The 24,825-nt window shown below is 36.7% G+C and overlaps 1 protein-coding gene across 1 annotated transcript; it reads left to right on the top strand.

The window, feature by feature from the left end:
- The first annotated feature begins 23 nt into the window (after positions 1-23).
- LOC150086685 (uncharacterized) lies at positions 24-24,431 on the top strand. Its single transcript, XM_090372225.1, has 13 exons — positions 24-76; positions 8,448-8,534; positions 8,925-9,104; positions 9,368-9,544; positions 18,044-18,211; positions 18,491-18,540; positions 18,673-18,767; positions 20,684-20,786; positions 20,964-21,120; positions 22,811-22,877; positions 23,196-23,348; positions 24,069-24,237; positions 24,372-24,431. The coding sequence occupies exons 1-13, from the start codon at positions 64-66 to the stop codon at positions 24,429-24,431; spliced, it is 1,479 nt and encodes a 492-aa protein (XP_090228351.1). The 5' UTR covers positions 24-63.
- The last annotated feature ends 394 nt before the right edge of the window (positions 24,432-24,825 follow it).

Here is a 24,825-nt window from a genome sequence, read left to right on the forward strand (position 1 = left end):
AGGCACCAGACCGAATCGCGAGAGAACGTGATAAATTATTTCATACCCAATATCATACATGAAATGGTCACACAACGTAAGTGCTGATTTATAATCCGATAATCATTACATTCTGAATTTCTTTAAATTATTGGCTTCGATATTATATATATTTATTTATGTTACTGTCCTCTTCTACTCATCGAAGTGAAATTTTAGAAGAGATTGCTAAACAAAAATATATTGCTAAGATGAGATTAAATTTCTAGACCTTGATTTAAGCATAGCAACATAAGCGTTGCGGTATTCATTGCCAATGTTGCTGTTGGAGATGAGAAGGTTGCTTGTGGGTTTGATCATTCGCCGTGATTATACTCATCCTGATTATATGAATGCCTCTTTGTTTTGTACGACTGCATTAGTAATCGAAGTGGCTATTAGTTATTGTCCACATCTCGTTTTACAATTAAAGTTTCATCCTTAACTTGGCTGACATACCACGCGAGGTTTAATCTCTAACGAAATCACTATGGCAATTTTGTTTGCTATGTTACATATACAGTTGTTGTTGCTATTATAAGGTTTCTGGTGCATCAGCAACTTAGGCCATATATAATATGTCTGTGAATTAGGTGTTTTGTGGTCTATTTGCTTTTGCTGGACTAAAAACCCCGAGTTTCCGGGAAAAAAAACCATGTTTCCTCGTCTAAGACCGACTCTGCCACTTTGTGAAAAAGATCCATAAAAATTTCTCGCGTCATTGACGGAATTCGAATCAGGTCTTTGATGGGAGGACGGTGATTTATGTGAAATGTGCTCCCCACAAGGGCTATATATACAGCAACAAACGAAACTGAAGTGATTTATTCTAATGAATATTTTCCATTGAGATTGGATACATCGAGAAAAAGAAACAGCGAGCACTTGCACAGTGACCAATCAAAACATTTAATGGCAATTGGTAAAACTTTCATACAATCACCAGTCTACTCTTGGAATCATAACTCATGCGGCGGAATTGTTTTCAGGCAGTGGCAAAGAGACAAACAGATAATGAATGATGTGATTAATTTAAGACCAAGAGGAGGATTTAAGACTATTAGCTTAAAGTAAGCCATTTCAAAATCACAACTTTAGAACTGCAAAATAAAAATCATCTCACATTTTATATTCCTTTATAAAAGATGCAGTTCAGCTTTTTATAGCCATTGGAATCGAATAAATCTTTAACGAACTTTTAAGTTTGAAGCTAGAATATCCATTGCTTTGTGAAAAGACAAGATTCTAGTTCTGGTTTCAACGACATACGTCTGCAGGAAAGAATTTTCGGCTTATATCTCGACAAGTCAAAATACGTCAAGAACCTTAATGCAGAATCACATAGTATGTCTGTCTTCTTTTGGGTTGAACATTAAAGCACGTGTTCCCCAAAACAAGCTCGGAAGTTTTGGTTAAATTGTTTTGTTTCTAACTTTTTTATGTTTCGAAATTTATATTTTATTATGACTACGTACCTAACTACAAACTGATGATAATATCAGAATTCATAATTTATGGTAAATAGGTTACATATTATGTGTTACAAAAGCTTTGTTTTTAATAAATTCAGTAGGGTCAAAGCGTTTATTTTATTTTAAAAAATTAGGGTGTCTGCAACAAAAAAAATTATTATACTCAAGGAATCACAAAGAGGAAGTGGTTAGGAACCACTGATTTAGAACAATGCATCTGTCACCTATGGCGCCTCCGTAGCCAGGTGGGAAGGAGCAGCAGGGCGTAGCACACGCTTCTTGATTAAACCGGGGTTCGAGCCCGTCGCCACCAAATACGGAGGATGCGGAAAGGTCAGGGAATGACCACCGCATATCCCGGTGCAATATGGCCTTAGTTGCTAATGCTCCTTAAAAAACCAAAACAACAACAACTGTCACCTACGTCAAAAGTATGTGAAGATTCATGACGCTCCCCAGTCATTGAAGTTTTCGAGTAAAGACAAGTACTTTTCTGCACTTTCTGGTACTAAAACATTACATCTGTGTCTATAAATTGTGAGGAGTGCGTACGCATATTCTGAAATTTTGTGTCAACGACTCTACAATCCATTGCTTGCCAGCAATCCATGTTTTATCAGTGAACAGATGCCAACGTTTCATACGCAGGCTGATCATTTAATTCACAGAATGGCAGTGGCAACTTATAAACGACTGAAATTTCGGAAAACTTCCGATAGATGGCAAAAGAATGTATGTGCAAGAATATGCTAACGCAATTGCAAATTCTGATATGTTTCGGGTAGTTGTAATATGGCCTTAAGTTACATGCCACTAAGTGTAAACCGTTTTGTGTGCTGCATAATGGAAAATTTGAAGCCTAAACCTTTCGTTATTCTCTACTGTGCTCTACTTAGTGTAAGTGGCACAGAGACTGAGAGAAATGTCTGAGAGATGCTATGGCCAAAACTACCACTCTCAATGACTCGTCAAGAAATGGCTTCAGGGAGTAATTCTACGAGTCGATTAATGGACGGCGCAAGTGCATATACTTCGAAGGAGATTATTTTGACAAGGAAAGAGCACCAGTAGTACTCAACGAAGAAGATTAAAATTACAATCAATCCATTCCGCGAATTAAATGATCAACGGGTGTACCAAGGTAAATTCATAGACTGCACCCTGAATGGATTAGTAAAGCTCCATCTTTTTGTCAGATTAATCTGTTCACACCTTCACCAGTGATCTTGCCTCTCAGATTAGTGATTGGCTTTTCATCCCGGACCGGACTTTAAGTGACCATAGGGTTACAGAATATTCGAGAATCAGGAAGTGATAAACCAATTCCAGTTTAGTACCGATCATCGCTTAATCCGAGCTACATTACGACTGAACACAAAGCTTCTAAGAAACAAAAGATTTACTAAGAGAAAAACAAGTACCATCCATCTTAGTGATAACCAAGAAGACTATCATCTTGAGCTGAATAACGGATTCACTTCACTTTCCTCTCTGGGTGACTTCTTGGAGTCCAAGAGTTGTATGACAAAATAGATGAAACAGCAGCAAGCTTCAGGGAAACTTAAAAAGTCAAATAATGCTACCAAACTATCACAAGATATTAGAAATATGGTCTAGAAAAGAGAAATCCTCAAGACAGACAGATTTTCGATTGCGAGAGAGAAAATAGAATACATTGAAATGGACAAATTAACCAAAAGAACTATTCGAACCCAGGCCTTTTCCACCCGGTATGGGGTGGACGGCGATTCTACGAACTGTGCTACCCACGAGGGCAAATATCAATTGAACATATACATGTTGTAAACTCCACTTACAAAGCACAGACATTTTACATTATGGATCACCTAGTCCTCAAGTCCATCGTTTATTATGTTTATAAACAGCGAGTGTTCCATAATCGGTTTACCTGTATGAGATTCCAGTTGCATTACAAACAGTGAAAAGAATAATATTACGATTGCTGAAGGCTAATATTTAATTCTAAGCATAAATAACGATTGCAGACGCAGTAATTTTAATGGAGTGGTTCTTTCAGAAACATTTACAAAGTGCATACATATTTTAAATAGCTGATTAAAATCTTTTCAAAGAGTCTTTGCATAATGTAAATATATATCCTATTATTATTCAGAACAAATCTCGTCAAATATACAGAAATGAGAATTCTTTAAGCGAGCAACATTAATAGGTGTCTGGAATGTTCCCAACCCCCTCCCCTCGACTGCTTTTGATGCCGTTTAATTTAATATTCTGTTCAGAGACAGCACGACGATACATAAAACTGCTTAGTTTTTCTTTATATACCCTATCCTTCAAGTTTTATCTTACTGTATTTTAGAAATACAATAAATCAATTTGCTGATAATCACTATTTGCTGATGTTGGTGGGAATAACAATAGCTTTGACAAAACCGAACACCGAGTTTTCAATCATGTGAACTGTTTAGCAATTAAAGAATCGATTCCAGTTAAAACAAAACAAAGAATTCATTCTGTTAGTATAGAATATACGAATGAATAGAATGATGCAGAAATCTGTAGGCTCATAGAAACTGTTAAACTTCGAGAGTCAGCCAAGAAAATAATGGTAAAAGATATTCTTACAGGAAAAATATGCATAAATATCATCTTTCCCGATTCTAATTGCAGAATTGCGCAAAAATTATAACCAAAAATGAAAGAGCGCCCATTCTTTAAAATTCCCTTTGAGATATTAGAAGAGTGGTTAATGCCCAATGACAACGTCAGAAGCATACATCGCCATGAAGAAATCGAAGAGTATATACCAGGTAAGCTCGCTTCTTTGGGGACGGTAAGGCGAGGGGTTAGAAGACCTCACAAATTGAATTTTCTGACTTTGTACTTCATTTACAAATTTTTAAACTAGATTAACGGAGACGAAGCAGTAGGATAAAATTCGAATGGAGGGGGACTGTACAAAAAGGTTAAACACTATTGGTTTAAACTGGAACAGAAAGAAAGAAATAAAGAAAAGAAAAAAGGCGAGGGATCTTCCTTCAAATCACAACGCGCTTCCCCACGCAAAACTCGAAGCTAGTGAAGCAGCCACAAATGGCAATAGTTCTTTGAGTTGAATGAAGAATAGAATTTTTATGGGATCTTTTTCACAAGGTGGTCGAGTTAGTCTGTCTGAAGAGAGGGTTGCTTGGTTTTTCCTCGTGGAAATTTGAGTGTTTCGTAGAGCAAACAGGAAATCGACCTCAGAACAGATACCGTTTACAGATAATACACTGACGCCTCATACTGTAACTTCAGTTGCATTGACGATTAACATAAACAGATAGTGAATAATGCATCAAATATGCTCTGTACTGTTTGTGAGAAAAGGTGTAGCGATAACCACTATGAGTCTTGAGAAGGCAAGCTGATTCTTTCTGGTGGAAACACTAATTGTGAATACAACTGATTAGAGAGATTCAGAGATTTAGAGAATTCGAAAATCTTGCCGATTCAGAGAATGCGAAAGTCCTAAAAGGATCGACACTTAAAGATCCATCTGCCCATCGCATGGCATTCCGACAAAAAGACTTCCTTTATGGCATTATTCCAAAAACAACAATATAAAAATATGCTATAACGGTTATCGGTGATGTTGTCAAAAGTTAATTAAGGCTTCATGCTTACGTAGAGGAAAGGGGCCAAAATCAAGGGCAGGTCCAGCCTTCATGCTTAGGGCAAGGGCACAGGAAACTGTTCTATTTACAGATAAGCAAAAGCCAAAAATGCTTCTGGAAAATTCTTATGGGGGAGTATTTCACTTCAACCCCACTCCCCGATGGACTGGACATGTGCAAATGTATCTCCAATTCACAAAGGGAAATTAAAGAGTGACATGAGTAATTACAGACCAGTTAGCGTAACTTCTGTTCCAGGAAAATATTGGAATTAAAGAAGTAATGCAGGAACCACCTAGACAGGAATTCGATTATACTGCAACATGGATTTGTTCAGGGACGATCTTGTCTAACCAATCTGATTGGATATTATGATGCAGTGACAAAGGAATTGGATGCAAAAAGTTAATTTTGATATCATATAATTCAATTTCAGGAGAGCTTTTGATACTGTTGCTCATAAAAGATTGCTATATAAAAATTGGAGCACTCTGGCATTAAGGGCAAGTTACTGCTAGGGACAAACGTATGACCAGTTGGAGAAGACAGTAGTTATTAATGGATATAAATTTTCATAGACTAATGTATTAGTGGAGTGCCCCAGGGTTAAGTGCTGGGACCATTGTTGTTTTTTGTATTTATTAATGATATTGATGAAGGTATATCAGGTTTAATGTCAAAATTTTCCTCTGATACGAAGGCTAGCAAGGTCGTTAATAACAGTGATCAAGGTACGCTACTGCAACAATATCTAGAAAAATTAGGCAGATGGGCTGAGAAATGTCAACTGAACATTAACAATTGCATGATATTACATATGGGTAGCAGTACTCCCAGATTAACGTGCCAACTGTATGGTACTACACCCGGGGTAGTAAAAAATTAAAAATACCTGGGGGGTAATTGTGCTGTCAGATGTGAACATCTGTGAGCAATGCAGACAGGCTTCTAGAACGGCTCGTGGAGTTTTGTCAATAATATATAGGAACTTTGCTAGGCGGGATATGGAAGTAATTGTCCCATTGTAAAGGCAATGGTTAAGCTGCATCTTGAGTACTGCGTATGGATCTGGAAGTCTAATTTTAGGAAGAATGTAGATCTGCCGGAATGAGTGCCGAGAAGGGCAGAGAGATGGTGAAAGGAACCAAAGGGTGGTCTTAGCAAAAAGAGTCTACAGTCCTGTAAATTGAAACATCTGGCGACTAGGCACCTGCGAGGTGATCTGATTGAGGTGTTTAAGGCTTTGAATGGATTGAGCAACTCAATGCCGATGACATTCTTTTCTTGCTGAGACTACATGCTTCCATCTGTCGTTATGGAAGTGGGTAGTTTAAATAAATCCAAGGAGGAACTAGACAAATTATTGAGAGAATGGTCAGGTGATGTGGGAAAGTTTTTTGGTTGATGCTTTATAAGCTTGCTTTTTTGCTTCACTTGCCACTACCAATGCTAATATTATCCATAATTGCTCCTCCAGAACTGAGAGAGTATTGTGTAAAAGAAATCCTTTATTCAAAGTACTAATGAATTTAGATAATGCTTCTTGGCCATCCTCTTAACCTTGATGATTACTGCCAGAATATAAAGTTTGTTTTCGTGCCCCCAAACTCGAATTCTTGCTCCAATCTATAATTAGAAGGTGATTTCTGTATTCAAGGGCTATTACCTGCGTTAACTATTTTGCAGTTGATCGAGTAAATAGATGAGCCAAACCAGGCAACAATCTGGCAGTCTTGAAAGCCTAACAGATCAGCAATGCCAAGGACAAAGTTGCCAATTAACGAGAAAAGGAAATATCAATGTGAAGCACCACTATTCTCAATATCACATAACAGAAGAAAGGTTAAATAAGTTAAGATTTAATTGAGCCAATGAAAATCGGAGAAGACTGCAAATCCATCGCCTAAGAAATCGTCAATAAAGATGCTGATTTACATCGACGTTCACAGGCCTGTGATTCCATCTTCTAATGATGAGGCTGTAGATGATTCTGTTCCATTCCCTAGCCAGCCAATGAACGAAGTATCATCAGATTTTGAAGTGCCAACTGAGCATCTTCATCTCCTTAGCTTTCGCCATTTGGCTCCTCACTTATCTCGAATGATCTGTTTGCCCACCACTAAGTGTAACAAAATTTATAATTTTTTTTCTGTAAATATTTACTTTTATGATAAATTATATCTATATTTTCCCTCATTATTTACAAGGGCGAATCAAACTAAAACTGAAATTATTGTTTTACCTGTAACTGGTACTTCATTTTTCAAAAAAATTTACACCACGGCTTAGGTACTTGCCTCATTTGCCTACACTAGATTTTTTTACCCGTTTCATGAAAAATCGGTTGGCACCGATCTTTGATGGCTTCCTTCATTTAATTATTCGTTAGCAATCGACGTCCTTCCAGAATGTTTTTCAGCTTTCAAAAATATGACTTTACAAAAACATGACTTTCAAAAAATCATAGATAACAGTGCAACCACTCAAGACACGTTCAGCTACTCACCACAAAACCAACTGTCAAATAGCTCATAATTGAAATCTAGGCAATGGAAATCTCTTCTTCATTTGATTCGTCCTCGTATTTGCTAAAAGTTTGTATGTGGAATTCTGGACCGCCCAAAAAAAGATAAAAAAAAATTATGGGCATATGACATAATGGCAGATAGGTTAGTTCTGGTGGCCCTAATATGACCCACTACTTTTTTGTCATTACAAGTACAATGTTTCTTATTCTGTATATCGTTAATGGTCGGTTTGCCTATTTTTCTGAACGAAAAGCCTGAGTTTCGGGAAGAAAAACCTTGCTGTCCTCGCATGAGTCAAATTCAGCCACGGAGTGAAAGAAGCCCCGTAAAGGTTTCTCGTGTCATTGGTGGAATTTGAACCCGGGCCTTTTCCGCTTGGTTTTGGGAGAACGGTGATCATAACTATCGGTACACATAGAATTTGATATCACCCTCGTTTCAAAATCTTTGCTATGCTAAACTAAAATGACACCATTTTGATGACTAATTGCTCGTGCTATTTGTCGGAACGTTTTGAAACTCTGCAAGCAAAGCTCAGAGTACTGTATCGTCTTTTCCCTGTAGGAGTTTATTATCATTAAGGGGACATTTTATTTTTGGAACCTGTCGTGAAAGAAATTTGGTACTTTTATAGTTTTTTCCCTTTCTTCTATTTGGGTAATAAAGAATGCCTTTTAAATTTAAACATTAGAAATATTCATACTAGAAACTTAAAAATCATCTTGAAGATTCCTCTAATTTTTAAAAGAAATACTATGCTATACTTTTCTCTTTTTATCCTCTCAGCACAGATATGCAAAGCCAAATGTCAGTCCGGTTCTTCCTTTGTTGTTTGTTTACATATATTGTCCAAGAAGGAAGAGTTGTTGGAGAAGAAGGTAAGAGCCAACTTCTATTGTAGATTATACTTTCTTTGACAGATGTACGCGTTTTTGTAGTTACCTCCGAAAGGGGAGCTTATTTTAACTGCTTCTTCTATGTTCTTATAAATTTGTCATTTTTTCCTCTCTCTCTCTCTCTCTCTCTCTCTCTCTCTCTCTCTCTCTCTCTCTCTCTCTCTCTCTGTTAAAAAAATGGCGAAGGAAAAGACAGAAACAATTGACACATTATGAGGATTCCTATTCTATTTCTTAGGCCTAATGCCAAGAACAGACCTGGATCAAGTAATAGTATACATAAAAAGTAACAAAATAGAAATAGTCGCTTTTATTAAATGATACCTATGAACTGACTTTAAGATTGTTTTGAATCCCCACTCTTTTTCTTAGCTGTTGATGGTGAGTGGACGGATTGGAGCATAATGTCCGATTCTGAGTGCAATAAATACTGCGGGGGTGGAATTCAAAGCAGAGTACGAACATGTACGAACCCTAAACCACAGAAAGGGGGTAAAGATTGCGTTGGCCCATCTCAAGAAAATATCACTTGTAACGAACAGCCATGTGACGGTAAGTGTTATGTCTTTGGTTACTTCATTTGATAAATTTGGAACACCTGTTTTTATGACTTCGCACTATTAAGAAGCATACATTGTAGTCCGTCACGCTTGTCATCTAGTCATCTAACAATCTGCTTGGTTGTCTATTAAAACCTTGTCGTGCCAAAAGGAGTGGTAGTACTTTTAAAATATATCAGAAAAATCCATATTAGGAAATTGATTTTTCTTTGTGTTAGATATAAGAGACGTTTTGATTTTATTATTCTTCCACAGAAATGATCAGAGAGTATGAGTGGACGGAATGGAGTCCTTGTACCACCAGTTGCGGCAATGGAACCACCGAAAGATTCAGATTATGCGTCAATGCCACGAGTGGTTTCATATGTGAACGAAAAGAAGGCCTCAGCGTCGAAACCAAACAATGTTGGGATTGGTACAAAGAATGTCCTAGTAAGTAATTTCTATGGATGAAAGAAACTCACATTTATATTACAGGAAAATCTCGCTTTAATGGATTGTAATGGAGATAAGGTCTGACCACTGAGACCCATTGTTCATCGAACTCGAAATAAAGACAGCTATTAATCTTTGCAATACTGTATTTTACAGCACTTATTAAGTCTATAAAAAGTAGAAGAGTCTGAAATTTCGTGTTCCATGTAGTAGCAATAGAACCTTGACTAAAGCTCAATCAGTTAAAAAAGCTCTCGAATATTCTCGCTGAAAGGTTCAACTGATGGAAAATTCCATGAGACTGAACCTTCATTACCTGCCTCTATCAGCCTGAAGGTTCGGGCTGATGGAAGGTGGTCAGGAAAATATTTTAACTGATGGTAAATAGCGTTAGATCGGTTCCTATATGGGCAAAAAATTCGCTTCGGTGGATGGTGTCCTTTATTCCCCAAGAGTGTTTAATTGAAGTCCGTTCGTAATAGTAATAGTAATCGTGGTGTGTGAAAGCAAGCGTATGAGCTTATGTAGCATCAGCCAAAAAAAAAAAAAAATTCACACAACCATTCCCTCTGAATGTTTGTCCAGTTCCTCCTTAAATTTATTTAACATATCAACTTCCACAACGACAGATGGAAGTTTGTTTCAGCAATTAACCACCCACTGGCTAAAGGAAAATTTCCACACATCTATTCTACATCTGTCTTTCCTTAATTTGAATTTATGCCCCCTTAGGTTCGTAATCTGAACAAGTGGAAGGATCCCATCAGAATTCAGCGTGCTCAACCCATTAAAGGCCTTATACACCTCAATCAGATCACCCCACAAGTGCCTAGTCTCCAGCCGCTGTAATTTGCAGAACTCAAGTCTCTCTTGGTAAGAGGATCCCTTCGTTCCCTTCACCAATCTTGTTGCCCTTCTCTGTACACGCTCAAGCAAATCTACATCCTTCCTAAAATGAGGCCCCCACACATGTACTCAAGGCGTGGCCTGACCAATCCCTTATATAGAGGGACAATCACCTCCTTTTCCCTACTAGCAAAATTCCTGTATATCATTGACAAAACCCCATGACCAGCTCTTGCAGCCTGTCTACATTGTTCAGAAAACTTCATAGCTGACTGCACAATTACTCCCAAGTATTTTTAATTTTCTACCATCCTAAGTGTAGTACCACATAGTTGGTACGTTCCTCTTGGGTTACTTATACCCAAATGGAGCACTTTGCATTTATCAATGTTAAAATTCAGTTGCCACTTCTCAGCCAATCTTCCGAAATTTTCTAGATCCTGTTGCAGTAGCACACTGCCAATACTGTCATTAACAACCCTGCCAACCTTTGTATCATCTGCAAACTTCGACACAAAGCCTGATATACCGTCATCAATATCATTGATAAATATACAAAACAACAATGGACCCAACACCGAACCCATTGGGACTCCACTAATAACATTAGTCCACGAAGAGCAGCACCCATTGATTACCAGCCTCTGTCTTCTCCCACTCAACAATCCTTTTATCCATTGTAGCAACTTACCCTTAATACCATTCTGCTCCATTTTGTACAGTAGTCTTCCATGCGCAACATTATATCAAAATTATTTTTTGCATCCAGTTCCTTTGTAACCACATCATAATATCCTATCAAATTTGTCAGACAAGACTTTTCCTTAACAAACCCATGCTGTGTCTGAATTATTGCTGCAGTCTTGTCTAGATGATCTTGCAATGCATCTTTAACCAGTGACTCCATTATTTTACCCGGAACAGAATTTAAACTAACTGGTCTGTAATTACTCCTGTCACCCTTCGATCCCCCTTTGTGAATTGGGGACACATTTGGACATCTCCAGTAGGTGGGGACCTCCCCCGGAATCCAAGGATGCTCTTATAATTATGGCTAACGGTTTGCTTAGTTCCTTTGCCACCTCCTTTAATATAACTGGATAGATCCCATCCACCCCAGGTGCTTTTCTTATGTTTAACTTCAACAATTTCTCTTCCACTTTGTTCTCAGTTATTACAAGATCATTAAGTATCCTGCTACAATTTGATAACCTTCTGCCATTTTCAAACCTTAATAATTTCTCACGTGTGAATGTAGATGCAAAATACTCATTCAGTTTGTTTGCTATCTGAGCAGGATCATCAACAGTCGAACCATCGATGTCAAGTGGACCAATCAGATTCATCCCCTTCCTTTTAGAGTTTATATAAGTAAAGACATCCTTGCTGTTTTTCTTAGCATCTTTTGGCAAAGATTTCTCGTAATCAGCCTTCGCCTGCCTGACCTCCTTTGTGACTTGATTACAGACTAGCTTATATCTGCCGTAGGCTTCTGTGTCGCCTGATAATTTATATGCATCCCATGCATTTTTCTTCTCTGCCACATGTCTCATTAGTTCATTTGACAACCATTTAGGCCTAAACCTTGAACAATATTTCTTAATAGGTATGACACGTTTAGTAGCTTCCACGATTAATTCTTTGAATGCTTCCCACTTAGGATTTGCTGTTGGTAACATCATCAGCTGATCCCACTGTACAGAATTTAAAAACTGTCCGAGACCACTGTACTCACCTTTACGGAAGCAAAAACCCTTTCTTTTACGCTTGATGCTAATTATATCTTTAAGTAAATCCCACATCAGTACACTGTGATCACTGCCACCTAGTGATTCCTTTATCTGCAAAATATTAATACACGAATGATCACTGCTAATAACCAGATCAAGAGTATTAACCTCTCTGGTTGCATCTCGAACATGCTGCTGCAGAAAACAATCATCCAATAAATTCACAAAAGTCTTGCTAGTGTGCGAATGACTAATCCACAAGTTCCAGTCAATATCTGGGAAGTTAAAATCCCCCATTATAAGATATTCTGATTTACTGGCCCACTCAATTTCTCTGTACAATTGTTCATTGTACTCATTCGAGTCAGTAGGCCTATAACACACTCCTACTCTTATTTTTGCTTTCGCAGAGCTCATGTCACACCAAACTGACTCAACAGTGCACTGTCCATCTATATCAACTGGATGCACTTCTTTTGATTTTATGTTTTTCTTAATTAACAGCATAACCCCTCCTCCCTTCCTATCCTGTCTATCCTTTCTGTATACATTGTACTCCCCAAATTCCAATTCTGCATTCCTAATATCTGTGTGACACCACGTCTCTGATATCCCAACAATATCCTCCTTTAATGTCTTGACCAACACTTCAAATACATCAAATTTATTTACTATACTTCTAGCATTGGTATACATGCACCTATTCTTATTCTTAGTTACCCTAACACATTCCATATACCCACCTGTTTCACGATGACTGCCATCAATCCCTGAAACCCCCAGCACCCCTCACTCCAGGCCGCTGCTTATTCTAATAGAAGTAGTGTAAGAATCACCTTCACCTCTGCCTGTGGCCACTGTTAACCTTTTAGTCTGTGTATCCCCCCCCCTAAAGCTAGCAGTTTTCCGACCCATCTAACGCTGCCTCGATAGCATCAGCAAATATTCTTGCACCCTTTCTATTTAGGTGTATCCCATCCCTGCAGAAGCAGTCTCTCTTGTTAACATGCACAGACCACGCTGAAAAAAATTCTACCCCTTGCATATTCCTTCCAAGGCTAAATTGATTGACAAGGTTCTCATCATGTACTGTCTCCTATCGTGTCTGGGCAGAATTGCAGACACTTTCAAATTTAACCCTAACTCACGACTTTTTTGCAACATTGACCTGTACTTGTTAAGTAAATCTGCAGATCTCCTACTCTTAATATCAATGGTGCCAACGTGTACAACAATATCACCCTTTGTGCCCTTAAAAGATGATATATGCTTCAGAACTTCATCAACTTTTGCCACTGACAGACATACCCTCGTCCTATTCCATCTATCCTTATTACACAATTAACCGTCTCCCTGACAATAGAGTCACCAACAATAACTACTTCCTTTGGGACCAGCGCATTCTGCCTTAGAGATTGCCTCTGTGTTGCCTGATGCACAGGAGTGAGCTCTGGCGTTGAGTTGGGCAGCTAGGAGCTTGATGGGCCCCTCATATTAATTTCTTCGAGGGCATCTACCCTACACCTCAAGCTCTTACAGACGCCCATAGAACGCTGAGTTGACGCCTAATTTCTAGACATTCTCTGCACCTGGCACACACACAAAGACATCCTCCATGGCTAGATCATGTTCTATTTCACAGAATTCAGCAAACATTTCACAAGTTGCACATTGTTTTAGGCTGTGATGCATTGGAGAATCGTCCCCCTCAGTTCTCCCCCGAGTCATAGCAATCCTGCCACTTTGTGCCAGTTGTTTTGCTGCTCTAGTCTGGGACATGATATTTTAAATTAATAAGATCAATAAATTTAATTAATGAATTGTCAATACTATACTATCTAATAGAATCCTAAATGCAGTGATGTGTATTACACTATATAATTTTAAGTTAGAGCTACCTAGTTATCACAATTAAAAATTTGAATTCCCTATCACTCTCTATTCAAAAACAATGGCTGCAGGATTCGAACGAAACAACGGTTTTAAGTATATTAAGTAGTAATTTACAAAAACTCTTATCTAAATTAAAAATAAAAATAACCAGCGTAACTAGAACTATAAATCTACTTATAAAGTACAATATAAAATAACAATTAAGCAAATAAAACGGCAAACACTTATCTCTTTTTCGGAGCCTGTATTTCACACCTGTCATTTTTAAAGAGAGTCAGCGCCCTCCTAAGTCTAAGTTACATAGACATAATAAATAATAAATAATAATAACGTATATATCCAGTAAAAATATCTTTAATTATACTTTGGAGCTTTCGAGGCTGAATGTGCCTCTTTATCAACAAATAGAATGAAAACTTTAGAGATAAAAATTATTTTAACATAGACATTATGTACTGTGAAAATGCAATATCAAAATTATTCATTAAAATTATATTTTGTTTGAATTCCTTCGAGTCATATAAAATACATAAATGGGTGTACAGTTAAATTTACAAAGTGAAATTTCGGCTTACCTGAGCCAGTATGAAATTAAGTCACCATCAATTTCAGTTTTCCAACGTTACCCACACTAGTAAAACATCAACAGACTGATGTCATCAGCAATTGAAACAAATCTCAGGTACAACAGTAACTTTAACAAGTGGCGTAACACTTAAAATCATATTTGTATAACAATGGGAAAGTTAACAAATGTTTAAATTAATAAACGGAAAGATCAAAAAATAATCTCAAGAGATCAAAGGCTGTTGCATTTAAACTGATTAGCACTACCCGAATCTATGACAAATTAAGAAAGAGAGTTTTACACTTCGTCGGTTGTCTAATTAGAATTTGAGTTAAGGCTATGGTGGAGTCCGTATGTCATGTTGGTAAATTGCAAGTATTCTATGGTAGATTTATGACATGAAAATCCCTAGTTTTCGAGAATAAACTATTCAACCCTTGCATGAGACTTTCAAAATGGGCCAAAGTGCAAAAATAGCCCATAAAAGGGGTTCTCGCATTTCTGAACTTCTGCCGATCACAGGAATGGACTGAGACGGTTTTTTTTTTTATAAGCAGCGATGCTTTCTTTTGAACTACCCAATTAGCTTAGAATCCATTCTCAAGAAGTTTAAAAAAAGGAAAAAAAGATAGAATCACATCTAAGTTACTTATTATTATTAATAAATCAGTTAATTCAACATGGATCTCCAGTATAGCCATCAGAATCTTTTCATTTCACTTCAGTCCGTTTTCAAACCGTATCTATTAAATACATGTCTTGTTACAATATTATAATTACTATAATATAATTTCTTGTCTTTTAATTTCGTTATAGATTATATAAGAGTATTAGACGCATCTTCTTTGGTAGAGTATATAGAGATCTAAATTTGTTAAATTTTACCCAATGGAGTGTTCTCTCATGAGCTGTTCTGAGTCTGAATAGTGCATATGTAGTTTCTACGGAATCGTGAACTTTTCTTGAGCAGTTTACTTGTTAAGAGATTTAAAAGCTTTTATTTTCAGTTACGTTTATTGAAAGGACAAGCTTTTGTCACTATTTTTAATTATATTTGCAGAAAATTACACAATTTTCTCTTCTATTTTTGTTCTATACTTCCTGTGTCGGCAGAATTCTGCGAGTCAATTTGCACCTTTATTATAAATAACCGTTATATTTATTGAAAAAAATATTTTTTTTTTCAGCTCGTCTATGTTGAGGAGGGTTCTTATTTTTGTTTTTGAATCATTTGCTGTTGCTCTTCTCATTCTGTTTGGTAGTATCATATATTCAATTGTGGAGCATTCAAAATTCCCGAGATAAGTTCAGCATGGATTAGTAATAGTAGTAGTAGTAGTAGTAGTAGTAGTGGCATGTGATGCAAGAAAGCAAATGTATGAGCTTATGCAGCATTAGCCAAAAAAAAAAAAAAAAAAAAAAAAAATCACACCATTCCCTCCAAATGCCTGTCCAGTTCCTCCTTAAATTTATTCAACCTATCAACTTCCACAACGACAGATGGAAGTTTGTTCCGGCAATTAACCACCCGCTGGCTAAAGGAAAATTTCCGCACATCTATTCTACATTTGTCTTTTCTTAATTTGAATTTATGCCCCTTTAGATTCGTAATCTGAACAAGTGGAAGGATCCCATCAGAATTCAGCGTGCTCAACCCATTCAAGGCCTTATATACCTCAATGAGATCACCGCTCAGGTGCCTAGTCTCCAGCCACTGCAATTTGCAGAACTTAAGCCTCTCTTGGTAAGAGGATCCCTTCATTCCCCTCACCAATCTTGTTGCCCTTCACTGTACCCGCTCAAGTAAATCTACATCCTTCCTAAAATGAGGCCTCCAGACCTGTACGCAGTACTCAAGCCGTGGCCTGACCATTGCCTTATACAGAGGGATAATCACCTCCTTTTCCCTGCTAGCAAAATTCCTATATATCATTGACAAAACCCCATGACCTGCCCTGGCAGCCTGTCTGCATTAGAAAGTTTTGCGCTGTAATTAGGTGAGTCCATGGGTTTGACGTTAAAATGGCTTTAGATAATGTGAATTTGAATTTGTTTCCGGGTACCATCAGAGTATCCAGTATATTCCGAACTTTGAAACTTCTTGAAATTTTGTTTCACAAGCTGAGGACCATATTGTAGCAATATACAGACAGTGGTAAGGATATAACGCACTTGTGTATGTACTGTAAAATAACTCGTGAGTCTTATACCGTAATTCTTGTCTAAAGAATTAATTGACCACAATTCAGCATGTCTTTTTTATTCATCTTTTAATTTTTGGTTATCGTCATTCATTGTTTTCTACGTATTAATGCCCAGGTCTAATAAGATTTACGCCATCAACCTAAGTTAAATTTGTTTTACCATTAGGGAATGGTTCAACTTCTGTAGGCTTATGATTGGTAGAAAATTGTACCAGGTTACTACCATCAGTCCTGGTAGTAACCTGGTACAATTTTTAGGATTACAAAACCTCAAGAAAATTTTAACTAACGTACAAGTTTGTTTATCACTTCTGTATGGCCTTCGTGGGTAGCCCAGTTGGTAGGATCGCCGTCTTCCCCACACCGGGTGGAGAAGACCCGATGACAGGAGGAATTTTTATGGTTTTTTTTTTTTTTTTCACAACGTGGTTGAGTTAGCCGATTTCAGGTGAGGGTAGAATGCTTTTTTCTCCAGGAAACTCGGGTTTTTCTTTCAAAAAAGGCAGAAAATATACCTGAGATAGAATACACGGCTCATGTGTATACTATCTGAGCAATTTACAGATAGTATACACGAAGCAATATGGCCTAGAAACCCTACTACAACAACAATAACTTCTGTTTGTAGCTAAAATAAAAAACAAACCGAAATTTGTATTCCAAACTCCACTACTCTATCCCCCATATGTTCATGAGGCATTTTTTGTGATGCAAGTCCTGCAATGATGTAAACAGAAAACTTTCGAAGGGATGGCACTACCAGATGTTATTAGCAACTCACACCATGCACATGCGCGGTAAAACCCAAAGAAATTCAACTTTGCTTACTCTTCCTGCTTACAGCTTTGTACATGCATATACAGTAAACTTTATAAAATACATCTACATTTTAGATTTTAGTTACAAATACTCTTAAATCGATAAAATATTTTAATTCAAAATCACTTTATGAATTTTATTAATACATCGATGTTTTTATTCAAATAGATAAATCGCAATTCTTCTTAATAATAATTGGCCTGATTATATCGTGGTCTATGCACAACACAGATAACTTACCTAGTTTATTAAAAGTGAATATATTAGATTACAAGAATAGCTATCTAAATGAACTATTTACTCTTAGATCAAATCATGGTTTTATTTCAATCAGTTGGGAATGGGAGTATTTCTCTTGAAAAATTTAACTTTACAACTTCCTTCTAATGTATACTTGAATACGGAAATACAAATATTGCATTTTTTTCCCTCCAAGGTCCCTGTGACATGAAGAACAAAATGTATGAGAACTACAAGGATCTAAAGCAATGTCCAGATGGCAGTAAATGTGATTATAAGTTCGATGAAGAAAACAAAAAACCTTCCAGGGAATGTACCTGTCTTATGAGTTATGAACTTATAACGGAAAAATGGATTTGCAAAGGTAAGCAGTCCCTTTATTGTTTTACAGTTTCGTTAAATGAATTTTGCCATCATCGAAAGGCATCTAAATCAGTGATATGCGGCAGATTTTTTAAGCTACTGCGTTTTCATTTTACTTGTTTTAACGAATTGTACTGTTAAGTGGGAGATCATTATAGCAGCACAGTGCATGAAAATTATAACTGATATATATATGATCGATTAATATTTTAAATGGGAGATGTTATAGTTTATGTTATCCGTCAAACGCGAAGCTAATAGAGTTTCCTTGACATTTCAGCTCGACCTCCACCCCAACCAACTCCTCGACCAATTCCCACTTTGTCACCGGTAAGTATTGTGTCGAAGTTATTGACTAAATAACTATTACTAAGAAATAACACTGAAATACCGGAAGTGTAATTATTTTGCATGCATTTGAAAATATGTTCAAGTATCCTTCTCTTTGCTTATTGGTATTAGGTAGAGAAAACAGTTGCAGTGGTAGTCACCAGGACGGCCAGCACCGTCTTATTGATCATGGTCGGCCTTAGTCTCGCCCTATTTCTAATCATGAGGTAAACCGATAAGAAACTTATTAGGTATACTATTGGCATGTGTGACTTTCAACTAATCTAATCTATATATCTATAGTAAATTAATCTGTATGCATGCACTGAGACGACTTTGCATTAGGAATACTCCCAACCGTGAACACGTGCGAAGAATGGACCTGAGAGGTGATCTAACCAACTTCCAATTGGGAATGATCTTTGGGGACAGATTAAGGGGCACGAGTCTCTGCTTTCTTCTAGTGTACAGCTCGTTACATCAAGAGTGGAACAACCGTGGAAATACCAATAGCCAGAGGTCATGTAAACCAGCTACAAGTTGATTATAGGGGAGAAAGGAGGACCCAATGCCTTTCAGAGGAATGGACGTGCGCGGTGGAGCCACTGATCATGCAATACAACATGGTGGCACAACCCCATTCAATATGGACCATGCATCGGACACTAGCACAGTTGGACTGTTGCAGTTAATGGCCAACCCGAGTGTCCCTACTGACGGCCCGTCACTAAGCAAATGAGCTTGTAGTGGACACAAGAGCAGAATCATTGGAGAATGGATGACTAGAAATAACCAGGCAGGTTATTTCCAACATTCCTGCGGGTACTGCATAATGATCCGGGACATGTTTGGATGAGAGATCCTGGATCCCTTGGCACCTATCGATCAGTGCCTCACTGAGCAGGTCTATTATTTCTGACCGCGTTCACATGTTTATGGGTGGCGCCTCCGTAGCCAGGTGGGCAGGAGCAGCAGTGCGTAGCACACGCTTCTTGATTAGACCAGGGTTCGAGCCCGTGACCACCAAATAGGAGGATGCGGAAAGGTCAGGAAATGACCACCGCATATCCCCGGAGCAATATGCCCTTAGTTGCTAATGCTGCTAAAAAACCAAATAACAACAAGAACCTGTCTGTTTATGGTGACTATGTGAAGGAGCAGCAGTGCGTAGCACACGCTTCTTGATTAGACCGGGGTTCGAGCCCGTGACCACCAAATACGGAGGATTCGGAAAGGTCAGGGAATGACCACCGCATATCCCCGGAGCAATATAGCCTTAGTTGCTAATGCTCCTAAAAAAACCAAATAACAACAAGAACCTGTTTATGGTGACCATGTGCACCGATTTAAACCTAACTGAACATGTGTGGTGATTCTTCGAATGGGCCATTTGGCACCTGGATCCAGTAAGCATCGCATACCAGCATTTGTTGAATGCAATGTGATTAGCACGGATTATTCTACCTAAGAACACCTTTCATCATCTCGCAATATCTGTGCCGCTACGTATTCAGGCATTTCTGTACGCAAAAGGTGGTGTAACCAGATATTAGGTAGGCCTAAGCGTTTCTAATACAACGCTATTTCAGTGTATATTTGATTTTGCTCATTAAATCAGATTCAGGATGGATCGTGGATGAGGTCGTGGATGTAATGAGAAAATATTGTAACGATTATTATATACAAAGAAAAAGTACAGAAATGTACTTTGTACCGATGACTGAAAACATAGTTATTCATATCATTAATGAGCTTAGCATCTGATGAAAATAATAACACCATATATGTAAAAATAATAACACCATATATGTAAAAATAATAACACAATATATATGTCCCAATTAAAATTTATACATATTTATATAAAATTAAAATTAAAACATTTATTAAATACAGTTTAATCTAGATTTTATATAAAAGTGGAAAGGTTATCAGCAGATATAATTCTCTGGTTTCATTTAAACTTCAAGGTTCGAAAACAGCATCCATAAACGCTACGAGTTTCTAGTTTGGTATTTGTTTGGTATTCTTTACTCGGTTTATACTTGAACTACCCCGTAATGCCCTCCTTAAATCAACACATTACAGTTCATTTTAATAATAAGAAGAATCCACTGATTATTCTATATTTGGGTTACTTCAGGGTGTCTTCTGTGGATCGGATAATCCAGATGAACGTGGAAATATCGATATTATGTGCACACTTGGTATTGCTCTTTCCCAATGATATGTCCAAAGACAATCCGGTAAGTAGACAACATGATGATAATAACAAAGGAAGGAATGACTAATAGTTGTGTTCCATTCGTTTTAAATATTGTATCTAATATATAGAAATAACAATTAATGTTTAATATAAATGATGTGTTTTTTTCTTTTTTCATAAGAGAATAATATTAGAATAGATTGAATTTATCTTTCAGACACTCTGCAAAGTTATTTCTGCAATGCTGCACTATCTTTTCACTACCTGTTTCACCTTTCTGATGCTGGAAGCTCTTCATGTTTATAGTTTAGTAGCCTTTGTAGTCCCTAAAGATGGGATTCTAAATCGTCTACAAAACATCGTAATTGGATGGGGTATGAAAAATGTTGAACACTTTTTTTTAAATCTTCTGTCAGTTTTGAATCACATTAATGTGAGTACATCATAATATTATGTTCTTAATAATTTGATAGGTGACCCTGAACCCTTCTCTCTCGTACAGAAGCCCCTATACTATGTTTAGATTAAGAATAGCACTAAATGAATCATAAAAAAAATAATTTAATTGTCGCGCGAAGTGTGGCTAAAATGGAACGAGAATTTACCCTTCGGTGGAAAAACGAGTAATCGTAATTTAGAGCAACGAATTGTTATTAAATTTTTTGTGAAACTCGGTAAAAATGATGCAGAAACGGTGGAGACGTTAAGGAAAGTGTACGGTGATGATACCATGAGTCAGCCACGTGTGTACGACTGGCATAAACGGTTCAGAGAGGGATGGAAAGATGCCCACGACAACAAGACGACCACCAACTTCAACGACAGACGAGAATGTTGAAAAATTCGAGAAATCGTGCGCCAAGGCCATTGGATGAGCATTCGACTAATCGCAGGACAGTTACACATTGACAACGAAACAGTAAGAACAATTTTGACAGATGGATTTTCATCACGACAATGCGCTGTGTCATTCCTCTATCGCAGTGAGAGAGATTTTAAAGAAAAACAAGATCACAACACTGGAGCACCCCGCCTCATTCTCTAGATCTAACGCAGTGCAACTTTTTTCTGTACCCGAAAATTGAAATCCAGCTCAATGGAAAGCGATTTGAGGACTTAATAGACATTCAAAAGAATGGAATTCAGAAATTAGAGGTGGTATCTTCTGAAGACTTTCGCTGTGTTAGATCCTGGAAATCGCGAATGGAGCGCTGCATAGGCTCGGCTTACGAGTACTTGAAGCAAATAAACATTGAAATTGTATTTAAAATAATAAATGATTTAAAAAATATTTCTCGTTTCTTTTTAGCCGCACTTTGTATATTTTAGCGAATAGAACAGTAAATAAATTGAACAAACAGAAAAATTTTAATTCAGTCATTTATTCACTCAAATTGATTCCAATTCTAATCGTGAGAAGACTGCACTGCCGAAAAACATTGCCCAGCCACCTCATGACGGTAACGTAATTAGATTTGGACAAGATGAGGGTTCACAGCGTAAATAATAACTGTTGGGTTGTCTCAACACAACCTAATCATTCGTCCGGGCTAATCCTTGTCCACATATGATGAAATCCATATGCGGAATTAAGTAAGGTGCAGGGCAGTTAAATTCATGTATAAATCTTTTATCGCTGTCAAAAAAAAAATAACATAATGATAAATTGCAGCTTATTATGCTAACTATCACTGATTGTTGCCATTTATTATTACTCAGTATATTTTTAAAATATAAATATCGGCCATTTTTAATTTAGTTAAAATTCGGCATAAACCATAGCTGCAAATTTACTGGGAGACGTTTTTAAACGTCTTTCAGTTTTTCTATGTCTAAACTGGTGAATAAATTCTAAATAATTTGGATTTAAAAAAATTGGTGTAATATTATTATATTTTTTTGAAATCTTGGTTATAAATTATATTTAAAAATCTACATAAATACAGTACAACAGATATACATACAAGCTTTGTTCCTTTGTTACTGTCTAATTAATCTATCTAGTATATTTATTGATTCACTTTTAATTAACAGAAATAAGATTATATTATTTTTCTATTTTAGGATTTCCAGCGCTGATAATTGTTACCAGTTTGTGCTTTTATATAGACGATTATGGCGCCCCCTACCAGTAAGTATAATATGTTTTCTCTTATTAATACACAAAATTATTAACAGATAGCGTTGTGCGAATAAGTCAGAAAAACTTTGAAAAAGATTAAAAAAAATTGCATTTTCTATAATTATGTGAAAAGGGGAGCAGGGAAATGATTGCTATGTTTTTACATGCAGAAATGGTATAGAAATAATGTTAAAGAAGCTGTTCAATATAGACGTGTTGAACAGTTGGCTTGCCTGATTTTTGGTTCATACAACTTTAGTAATGTTTATGCATGTATTCCATGAAAATTGCTGCTTTATTTATTTAAAAATTCTTCAAATATTTCAGTTGTTGGTTGCAGTTGGATAAGCCTCTTGTGTACCTAGAAATCGGACCAGTAATTGGTCTATGCATAATTGACTTTGTGCTACTTGAAGCTGCTGGAGCTGCAAACTACAAACCTTTGAAGGTTGTGGACCACAAACAACTGCTCAGTGGAAAGTATGTAATAATAGCGACATTTATTGTTTACTGTCTGTTTAATTAAAACTTTTTTTATCTCTCATCTGCTTTCAAATTTGTTTTACTAATCTTTTACCCTATGGTGCATAAAGTACAACAGGTTAAAAGATTTGCACATATTTTGTACCTATTATTGTACTCATTTTTTAATCTATTGTGCATAAAGTGGATAGTTTTATCTATTGTGTATAAATCGAATAGATATGTAGTCTTACATGCAGGATTTCCGATAGAAAAGGTAATACTGTAAACCTTCAAAAACCTGAACAAAACGCCTAGATTGATGAGATTTACTGTAAAGGGTAGTTTATGTCATCTGCTGTAATATGTCTTCAATATAACTATATGGCTCACCCAGTATGACAGAACTCAATATCGTAATCATACTATGCTCATTTATAGGTTCGAATCCCCTCAAAAAGGAAGGGGATGAGCATGGGCTTTATTCAAACCGTGGCCAAAGTTGTCTGTCTTCTGAGAGCATTATACAGTGTCTCCCAGAAACTTGGGTTTTTGATTCAAAAAAACAAGCAAACCGACTATAAAACACTTGTATATGCAATTTACAGACATGCACTGACTTCGTTGTGAAAGGGTTTAAAGCTTTATGTTTTTTTTTTAATTTTCAATCGGAGATCCTATATAATGAAATATATTTATTTTAATACATAATAATCAAAGATTTGTTTCTTTTTTTAGAATACACCAACGATCCAATCTTATCATAATGCCCCTTGTGTTTTCTGCATGGATTGTAGGGATGTTGTCCGAATACGAACAAAATCTTGGACTTTTCAGTGTGTCTTCTATACTGAATGCTATTCTAGGAGTGGCTATTTTCTTCTTCCATACTCTTGGTAATCAAGAGGTAAGATTGGCACATTTGATTCTTAGATACAATCAGGAATTTTAGATGTATACATGAAAGTTGTAGAAAATTTTAATAATCCGCCATTGTTTTTTCACTGCTTTGGACTGATATTAAATTCTTTTTTGTTTCAGGTTCGAGAGAAAGTAAAAAAGATTTTCAATTGTTGCTGTTCAGTTGGAAATACAGAATAAAATCTACCACCGTGTGGCTAATTCCGAATAAATAATTTCCATTCCTACCAATATTTTCTTTATGCGTGGAGCATCGTTCTAGTGGTATAAAAAAACTGCCATATTAGGGGCACCCAAGAACAATACAATGATTCTTGCGCACAAGTTCAAATATCTGTTTTGTTATATTTTCATCGTTGTAGTAATTATTAAATCAAACCTTGGAGAATGCCAGTGTGAATAACAATTTTTATTTTTAAAATACAATACAAAACTGTACTTTTTAGCGAACTTTTTGGTAACTTTAGTCTAAAAAATGGAAGACAAAATAATATAAAAATACAACGATGAGTCAGAACTCTCTTTTTTTGTCTCATCTAAATTTTACTGTAAAAAATATTTCCAATCGTTTCAA

This window comes from Mastigoproctus giganteus, chromosome 4, assembly GCF_048544385.1.
Source record: "Mastigoproctus giganteus isolate SK-2022 chromosome 4, ASM4854438v1, whole genome shotgun sequence".
In the NCBI taxonomy this organism is placed as follows: domain Eukaryota; kingdom Metazoa; phylum Arthropoda; class Arachnida; order Uropygi; family Thelyphonidae; genus Mastigoproctus; species Mastigoproctus giganteus.

What these genes read in the sequence shown, in the direction of transcription:
- LOC150086685 (XM_090372225.1), top strand. An exon ending in ATATGTCCAAAGACAATCCG is followed by an intron (nt 20,787 to 20,963) that starts GTAAGTAGACAA and finishes TTTATCTTTCAG; the next exon opens with ACACTCTGCAAAGTTATTTC. An exon ending in AAACAACTGCTCAGTGGAAA is followed by an intron (nt 23,349 to 24,068) that starts GTATGTAATAAT and finishes TTCTTTTTTTAG; the next exon opens with AATACACCAACGATCCAATC.